The sequence below is a fragment of the Zingiber officinale genome, chromosome 6B, assembly GCF_018446385.1.
Source record: "Zingiber officinale cultivar Zhangliang chromosome 6B, Zo_v1.1, whole genome shotgun sequence".
Classification (NCBI taxonomy): domain Eukaryota; kingdom Viridiplantae; phylum Streptophyta; class Magnoliopsida; order Zingiberales; family Zingiberaceae; genus Zingiber; species Zingiber officinale.
In genome coordinates this window covers 64,000,368-64,010,605 of record NC_055996.1, presented here as the reverse complement: position 1 = coordinate 64,010,605, position 10,238 = coordinate 64,000,368, and the positions used below count along the sequence as shown (strand labels likewise).

The 10,238-nt window shown below is 41.1% G+C and overlaps 1 protein-coding gene across 1 annotated transcript; it reads left to right on the top strand.

The window, feature by feature from the left end:
• Positions 1–8,166: 8,166 nt before the first annotated feature.
• LOC121991050 (transcription termination factor MTERF15, mitochondrial-like) lies at positions 8,167–9,351 on the top strand. Its single transcript, XM_042545080.1, has one exon. The coding sequence runs from the start codon at positions 8,167–8,169 to the stop codon at positions 9,349–9,351; it is 1,185 nt and encodes a 394-aa protein (XP_042401014.1).
• Positions 9,352–10,238: the final 887 nt, after the last annotated feature.

Sequence of the window (10,238 nt, the reverse complement as noted above, 5' to 3'; positions counted from 1 at the left end):
TTCTCGTTGAAACATCTCCAGAACTATGCAAAATGGTGTGCATGACTCACCTCGGATCAGAAATAAATCACCATATCGTCAACAAAGACAATGGAAACTAATCCAAACATTCTAGTAATACTCAAATCATCGAGTTCATGCTAACATCTAGGGCACTACAAGCCCTAATGATGAAACCAAGACACCTAATGTCTGTATCACAGACATTCCTAACCATAAGATCCTCAACAATAAACAGATCTGATCACCAACGATATAAATCACCAAAGAATAGATCCTCCAGTGTGAGAGCAACGCTCCATCACAAAAAAAAAATACCATATATGTGGGAGCAACGCTCTACCACAAGAAATCCTCAATATGTAGGAGTAACACTCCACTACAAATAATCCGTAACATATATCTGCAATAAATATGGGAGCAATGCTCGGCTACAAGCAATCCACAATATGTGGAAGCTACGCTCCACCACAAACAACCCAAAATATATGGGAGCAACGCTCCACCATAAACCAACAATAATATGTGGGAGCTACGCTCCACCACAAACGATCCATCAGTGCTCTGGACACCTAACTATCTAGCTAGAGACTGCATGAGGTCACTCTATCACAGATCACTGTGGCAGCCAAGGGTATAACAACCTAGTAAGCAAATCAAATACATAGTCAACTCTATCATCATCCTTGTGGGTCGGTCACCCACCAATAGGAGAATTAGTTGACTGAGTAATACCACAAATGTCATAATGTAGACATTCAACATTCTACATTCAACATAGGTAAAATCATCATAATGCTACCAACCATACATCTGGCATACGTGCACACACAACATAGGTATGATCGACATAATCCTCCAATTAGTGCACACCAAACATACTCATAACACAGGTAAATAAATCAGTGTGATACCTCCAACAATGTATACCGAACTCGTGTGCACATATCAATATAGGTATAATCGATAATACACCTCAATCAACACTCACATGACAAATATACACCTATGTCAAGAGTATAATCAACGTAATACTTTCAATAAGGCATACTAAACCCAGGTGCACTCACAAATCACACATAATCAACAAGATACCTCAGATACCACACCAAACACATATGTACATATCACAACACCGATGTAGTCGACAAGATACTTCCAATATGACACTCACACCCATGTGCACATACCACGACACAGATTTAAATCGATAAGATACCTCCATTATGTCAATCAGACACGTACAGCTAACTAAATAGCTATAATCCACAAGGAACTCACAATAACCATATCTAGATGTGAATACTCACCCTACCTGCAAATGAACTATCCATCATATAACTCCTACCACTCATAACAATCATATTTACACGAAACAAAGATAGGAATAGTCAACATATTTAACCCAATCAACCTGATATTCCTCATGCTACCTTTTATGTTATCCAACGAGGAGCGTACAGTCTAAAATAAAGTACCCATGGAATAGGGTATATCGATCATCTATAGACTGACCAAGCCGACAATGTATACGGCTAATTCAGTCTTTTCCACGTCAGTACAAGTCATGTACTCAAATGTGCTCTAGATACCTAACTAAGCACAAATAATCCAAAGATTCGAACCTCTAAAAATAGAGTATGACAGTCCTCTACTGATCGGACCAACATAACTAAATCGGTCATCTACTAACTAATAAAGAATACACTAATCCGTCACAAGCAACTAAGGTATATCAATCTATGACTACCCAAGTCGACAAACATAAATCAGTCTCCTACTGACCGATCTAACAAGAGTAAATCAATGTTTACTGATGAAATTAACTAAGAATAATTGGTATACTACTAGGTAGGTCAACATAAAGATATAGATACTATCCACTACCCAGCTAATAATAGCAGAGGCTGGTATGTGCCTCAATTTGCTAATCAACAAGTAATAACAAAAGCTAAAAACTACTGGTGGTACGATATGAAAAATCACCAGAAACTGTAACCCTTAATCTCTATCAAGGTCGATCATCATCAGTGGTTTACCTAATACATAAAATGTATGCTATATCAACTAGACAGGTACTAGTAAAGAGTGCTAATACATGTCATAAACTGTAATAGTCTATAGTGCATATACTAACAAAAATGTAAGATAATAGTATACCAACATACCTCCTATAGCTTGGAGATGTCCTGCTGCTGCCAGGTCCCAAAACCCGAAAAGTCACATCGAGAAGACCAAAACACAAAATCCGAAACACAGGAAAAATAAGACTCATAAACCGATCTCTGATACCAAATAAATTGGTATCAAATAAATCTCAAAAATCCAGAACAGATAGTAAGTATCGTATACCTGCTCTAATACCATAAAATTGTCACGGCCCGAGAGAGTCTTTGTCCGAAGAAATTTCGGCAGCACCTTCCCTGTACGGGTGACAATCTGAAGCACTTCTACAGGCATAATATACCTCAGTCACATGCGGCTGGAATCATAACAATAAAAGAAAACAAACACCACGCAGTTAATATCAAATTCAGCCTCTGGCTGACACAACCACGCAGTTAAAAGTAAAACAGCCCACTCGGCTGTACCAAAACTAAAACACAACAAAAACTGACAGAAACCAAATACAACCAAACACAAAACTGCTAGCCGGCTAGGCTTACACAACCAACAACATAACACCCGGAAACAAAATCAGAACACCAATCGAAATACAGAAAGTTCATATATCAAGATAAAACAACAGAAAGGCAGCGAAATGTCTTCTGATGTGACGCGGGGACCAGCAGACAGGATGCTCCAAGCGACACCATAAATAACCTGGTACCTGAAAAGATAGTGTCCACGGGGGTGAGTTCAACAACTCAGCGAATACCAATAGACATGCCTAGTAAGATATATCTAACAGCAATAAACATGGAATACAGCTTCCGAATAATATATAGGAAATATACAAAACTAAAAAGTAACCAAGGAAGCTGTACTCACCAGGAACTCCTATCCTGAACTAAAGGGTCATCAAACCGATACGCAGTATGTCTCCTGTATGCATGTCAAACAAACACATCCACCAAAATGCAGCATATAAGTGCGGCAAACACAAACAAATAAAGGCAATCAATGCATGTAATGACCGTGCACTCTAACATCACTGCTCCTGAACAGTGACCGAGTGGACGGAATGCTGTCGGAGTACTCCTGTCCTGTGACCCCAAATCATAAATGGGGGAGCTCAATGCTCTCATCTCCCGGTACACGATGACGGGGAGGACATCTCTGTCGGCTACCACGCTGAGTCACCTGACCAACGGAGCCAAACAGAGTCCACCATCTGCCAGCTACCACGCTGCTACACTAAATGCCAGCGGAGCCAAACAGAGCGGAACTGACTGCCGGCTACCACGCTGAGTCATATGACCAACGGAGCCAAACAACAGAACCGCCACACACCTGCATGATATACCACTAAACCATGAGTGGGGGTGTGTGCAGTACATGAAACTGGCGATGAGCTCAACCATAGTGGAGCCGACAATCGCACAGCATGCAATCATGATGCATGTCACTAAGCATAGAAAAATTGATCAACATAACCATATCCATATATATAAAATGAGTACTGTAAAATCGATGGTCACATACTAAGATCTAGAGTACACAGGTCAGATAGAATATCAAAAACCTATGTCCTGAACATAATAAGTATGGAATATCCTGATCAGCATAGAAAAATCCATATATACATAATATGGGTACAACAGTATCAATAGGTCAAATCCACGGATCTAGGGTATACAGGTCCTCTATGGTATAATAACCTAGATCCTAAACATATCCCCCTTCCATAGCATATGTACCAACAATATGCACAGATCAAAGCCACAAGATCTAGGTACACGAATCATATATGATATACCAATAGAAATACACAATCCAGGCATGGCATAAAAACCTAAGTATCAGATAATTTGGATACACATGCCAGAAACAAAAATATCGAGAGCCTAATCCAAACCTCAGTAAAACATGGTATGTCACTCTAGAAACTAAGATACTCATGGCAATAAGATACTCATGGCAACAAATCACGAGATATAAGCACGGATACATCATAGGCGACAAATCTAACATGTTATGGATATCAAACAGTGACATACCAAAGGTAAACATGTTCATTGCTTGTAGTTATAAAATACTATGCATATCCAAATGACGATATCATAAAAGATAAGTCAAGAGGTACCCGCCTCCGACAAGAGGATCGTATCTGGTCCAATCCGATGTCAAGATGCTCGTCTCGTATCAGAGTCCTATGACTCCCTGTACATAAGCTCCAAGAACACACACAAACCTATTCCCTCCAAGAAACAAATCCAAAACTCTAATCATACAGCAAAAGATTTGCTGAAACCCAAATCCTCAATACAAAAACTCACCTCAACAGATGAATTGCTGTTGATCCAAAATTGAAGAGTTGTAACGGTATGCTGCTGGTAACTCATGGTTGTAACCACAACAAATCCTCCCGCATGCTTGCTGGTCGGAATCAAACCACAGTCCCCAAATTGGGACAAACCACCACTGATCCAAGGCCGGAGTTACCATGATCAAACAACCATCGAGAATCAGTCCCGATCTATATATTCCCCTCGTATGAACTCCAACGGCTGTTGTCCACCAAATCAATATCCCTAAATCAGCAATCCCACACCCAATCATCACAATACCGAGACAAGAAACACAAATCACAACGGCAATCCAACAACAAAATAATCTCCCTTACCAATTCAATCACTGTTAAGGCACGGTACAACAAAACGGGACCACAGGAACGGCTTGATGCTCTACTTCTGTCCACGACCCAAAGAAGAAGATCGGTGGCCGGAGAGAACTCCAATTCCAGTGACTGTCACAGAGGAGAGCAGCAACCTCGGCTGGTAGTGAAGAATCAGAAGGGGAGATAGACTTGGTAGTGGTTGTTGGCGTCGGAGTGAGGCGTCGGCTAAGGCTAATGCAGAGGAAACCGCGGCGGCACTGCTCGGGTCGAGAGTCGACGGCGGCGTCGACACAAAAGGGTGATAGTGGTCGGCAGTGATGCTGCTCGGCGCTAGAGGGTGGCTCGGCTTCACAGGGAAGAGGAAAAAGAATGAGATAGCCGGCGCCGGTTAGAATGAGGAGAAAGGAACCGCCGAGCGGCGCTGGTTAGGGCTTCGGTGTCGCGGAGAGTGAGGGAAGAAGAAGGCAGTAGCGTCGCGTCGGCCAGAGGAGAGGAAGAAGAAACAACGGCCACGGCGCCGGTTAGGGCAGTGGAGGAGAAGGCATCGCGAGGTTTAGGGCAAGGGTCGGCCTCGCGGGGAAGAAAACGGAAAAAAAAGAAAAAAATAAGGAAAAGGAAAAAAAAAAGAAAAGAAAACAAATAAATAAATTCAACTTTTCCTCTTTTAAATGGGGTATTCCAAACAGGCTTTTCCGGATCCCGTTTCTATCCTCGTAACCTGAGCCATACGAGCTCCGAAAAAATCCAGAAAAATTTCTAAAAATTTCAAAAAATTCCTTTATTGTTTTCTACCATTTTTCGGTATTTTACAATCTCGGCCATCACATCGGTTGCATCTTCATGATGGCCTAGGTAATTGTTGTGATCGAAGCATGTGGACATTTATGGCAAGGTGTGTCGTCCTAATAACGTGGACTACTCAGCTTCACCATCTAATCAATCAGGTCACTCATATAAGTCGTTGGATCTTGCGGCGAGATTCATGTGATCTTATCTTTCCTTTTATCTGAATCATTGACGTCTCCTCAGTAGCTGTCATAGTCAAAGCATGCCAACATTAATTACCAAGCTTGACGGCATTAATGATCCAACTGGGCATCCTAAGGGGGGCCTTGCCATGCAATCTTGCGCATTGCACACTTTACTAATTTTTTATCTCAGCAAGTTAAAATTGTTGAAATGGTGATCCGACTCAACCACCTGATCCCGACTCTTAGCATAACAACATTGTCTAGTCAGTTAGACTCTCACCTCCTTCGACTAGACTTAGTGAGGAGACTTGTAATACGGTAGAGATAGTTTGGCTCCGCGTGGCACAGGGAAGCCAAAAGTCAAGATGAGTTGTAAGTCAGAGGTCATACAAAGTTTAACCCAGTCAAACCGAGACTTGAACCCCCGAGTCACATTCAAATGGGATTAGCTTTATGTCCTATATGGATTTTACTCCGGGCCCCATTATACCAGGGTCCCTAACTCTCGACTCAAGGTCTAATGCTACTGAGTGCCCAACTCTCAACTCAAGAACCCATGATACTTAACACCTGACTCCCAACTCCTAGACCCACACTACCACCCGACTCCCGATTCCGAGACCCTTATCAATCAGTACTTGTGCATGGAAGACGTGGCCAACAGAGAACATGGAAAACATGGGTAGGTGGAGCATCCGAACGTGGGATAAGTGGCAAATGTGGGTTTCGTTTTCCTTATGAGGGTGGAGGTATAAAGGAGGGTATGCTCCCGCGAGCGTAGGTATGTGCACATAATTCAGATCACTCCTTTTCTATTTCATCATACTTTCTTTTCCTCAATCTATCAGATCACTCGAGTTAACTTGAGTATCAGAGTGGCTGCGCTAAGGTTCACCTTGGCCTCCATTTTAACTCTCTTTAAATGTTGTAGAGATACGCGTAGAAGACCTCTGGCTCGTCATCAATCTTCACATTGGTGGTTCTTTCATCCTTAATCTCGAATCGAATCCATTGTAATTCATAATTGTTAGGCTTCCCAATATTTATAGTTTTCTTTTTATGGCAAAGGGCCTCCAACACTTTTCTAAGAGTGCGTTTGGTTGGGGGTTATAGTTGATTTATCCATCCAAGCTTATTAACAAAAAATCTTGTTTGATTTAGATAGTGAGTCATTTCCAAGTAATCGTCCATGACCGATAGCATCAGCATACATCATCAATTAGGGAATACAACCTATAATCACATTACCTCCAATTTTGGAGGTAGGCAGTGGATAGAGGTGCCTGGCGGGGGCGCATACAGTGTGACTGGCGTTCGGCCAGAGGTGGTAGCTGGTGAGCGGCAACGACGAGTAGTGGGCGCAGTTGTCATGTGTGCGTGAGAGATGACGAATTGCATTCTTTATAAATTTAGTTTTTTTTAAAAAAAAAGGTTTTTAATTAAAACTAATTGAATCTTTTAACTCCTAACTATAGTTGAGATAAATTAAATAGATCCAATCAAAAAATTCTAAAATATTATCCAAATTTATTTATTTATATATCATCATTAATAATAATAATATATTTTATTTTGTTAGTTGATTTGGCAATTGATATAATTTTCTGTACTAAGTTATACACTAAAACCTCCAGACAAATAAACTATTGTATTATCTAAAATTAAACCAAACAATATTAGATTATGTCTTATTTTCCTCAGCCTAGTTATGTAATTATATGATAATCATGTAATTAAAATTATGCATAATAACTTTAAACCAAATACACTCTAGTGTTATTAAGCCATTCATCTTTTATGCTCGTATTTATTGAAGCCGAGATTAAAAAAATTATACAAGAGGTGAGATAGCTTTCTGCGTTTATCTATCCTAAAAATAATTCGCAAATGAATTCTAAATCCAGTTACGACCTCTTTTGGAGCAATTTTTCTGTTCACTTAAGAATAGGAAGCACGAAGTCTAAAAAATTTTGATCGAATTAATGTTAACTTTGATTACAACTTGTGAATTTGAGAACAATTAACAATTGCGAACATCAGAACAATCACAACTTAGCTGAAAGGGCTCATGGCTCGACTACGAATTGTGAACACATGGCCGCGCGCGAGCTCTCTCCAACCGAGTGTTCGTAGACAGTCGACGAATCGCTCGTGGCAGCCGCGACCTAGTGTCTTGGCTACGAAGCATGGCTGTGACTTGTGAGCTTATAATTTGAAAATATTTGTAAACTTTGAGAGGTGAAATGTAATTTTCATTAATGTGGGCTTATCCGGCGGATTCAATTAGAGGGAAAAATATAAGTTTATCAAATGTTGAGGATACATGACAAAATCAGAAAATTTTCCTCAAAGCAGTAAATACGTAATCTCCTAAATCCACCGCTAGGGTTTCGGAAGGAAGAGGAGGAGAGATCGATGAAGAGGCTACTTTACTTCTCCCTCTTCTGCAAAACCGTGTCTTCCACTCGGTCACCTCGCCCCCACGATGCTGCTCTGTTCTTTGCCATCTTACCTTACTCGGCCTCCGCCACCGCCGCGGGCGCCGCATCCACCACTGGGAAACACATGTTCATGGCCCAGTACCTCGTCGACTCATGTGGCTTCGGCCGGGAGAAGGCCACCGAGGCCTCGAAGCTTCTCAAGGGCATTCAATCCCGGCAGCAGCCCGACTCCGTCCTTGCTTTCCTCAAAAGTTACGGCTTCGATGACGCATCAGTAAAAAAGATCCTACATTACTCCCCCAAATGTCTTCTTTTGGACGTAGAGAAGACACTTGCCCCAAAGTTCCGAGCTTTTGAAGATCTGGGTTTCTCCCCATCCGACATCGTCCACCTCGTCCGATCGAATCCCGACACCACCAAAGTCAAACACGAACGCACTGTGCCTAGGATCGAATTTTGGCAAGGCCTTCTCGGATCCAAGGATGCGCTGGTGAAGGTGTTAAAGAGGTACAATTGGGTTCTTGGGTACAGCATCAAGAAGAGGATCCAGCCCAACCTTGAGATGCTTCGGGAATGCGGCGTGGACGGCCAAAAGCTCGACTTTATCTTGCGCTTTCACGCAATGCTCATATTGCAGAAAGCTGATACCTTGAAGTCGTTGATCAGTCGCGTGGAGGACTTGGGAGTGCCACAGACATCCGGGATGTTCCATTGCACTCTGTGTGCACTGTTCGTTGTCCACCCAAAGAAATTCAAGATGCTAATGGATATGTTCCCGAACTTTGGGTGGTCGCAGGGTGATTTTGTTGCAGCTATCCAAAAGTGTCCTAATCTGCTGCAAAGGTCTTTGAAGCATTTGCAGAGAAAAATGGAGTTCTTGATAAATGAAGCTGGATATGCTTCTTCTTACATTGCTACACGTCCAATACTATTGACACTGAGCTTGGAGAGAAGGTTGATTCCAAGATATCGGATATTGGCAGCCTTGAAATCTAGGGGACACTGTGAAAGTGATTACAAAGTGACAACATACATGCACGTTTCTGAGACCAAATTTGTAGAGAAGTACATTGTCGTCTATAAGGACAGGTATCCAGATCTGAGTGAACTCTACGCAAGCTTGAAACACACAAATGCTTCTGATTCTGGACTTCAATGAGGTAAATCATTTTTTCCCTTGCAAGTTATGGTTCATGTTACCATTTTTCACTGCATGTCTTCTCCTTTGTCAAACTCTAAAGCTTGCATTTATGCCAACAAGCATAAATATAAGACTTTGAACAATCATAATCTTGTTTTGCATGTCAATATGCATGATGATAAGAACAATTCATAGGATCATGATCTTGATTTTGCATATCAATTGAGCTAAAAGCTCATAGATTTGTCGCTTATTATGTTAGATAATTGTTATTCTTGTATTCATGTGACTCTACTACAAGAGAGACGTTCTTCTTTTATGAACATGCAGTAATTTTTCCTTGTTTGAGTAGTAGTTGCTCATTGATATGCTCCGTGGAATGTTGCATGGTCGTCAAATGAAGTCTCCTAATATATTTTTTTATAAAAGGGCGAGGAACCACTTCCACTTGGATGAAATGATTGAATACTTTTTCAATTTTGTCAGTTGACATGGTATTACATGTTTGATACTGAATGGCTGCAATCTTTTGAAACAGTATAGCACTTGTGAGTTTGTGAGTAGAAACATGAAAGGCCACTTTGAACTTTTGGAGGCAATGTAAACTTTGGATGGCTGAGAATAAAGTAGGAATGAACAAGCTTAAGAAAAAACAAGTGAGTCTAGAGAAGCTTTTTTGTTGGAAGGCTTGGTCCCTGCAATAAGTCATAATAATGTAAGAGATGCCTTCAAAGAATTGGAAATCTAGCAGATGAATCTCTTAGGAATTAAGTGAAAGGACTAAAATGGTAAATAGATGCACTCTTTAACAGACTCAAGAGGTGCTGCTGTGTTAACATGTAATCTGTTAATATCATCAAATTGCTTCACGGTCTCTTTTTTCAGTGTTTCGGGTTCTTTTGGTT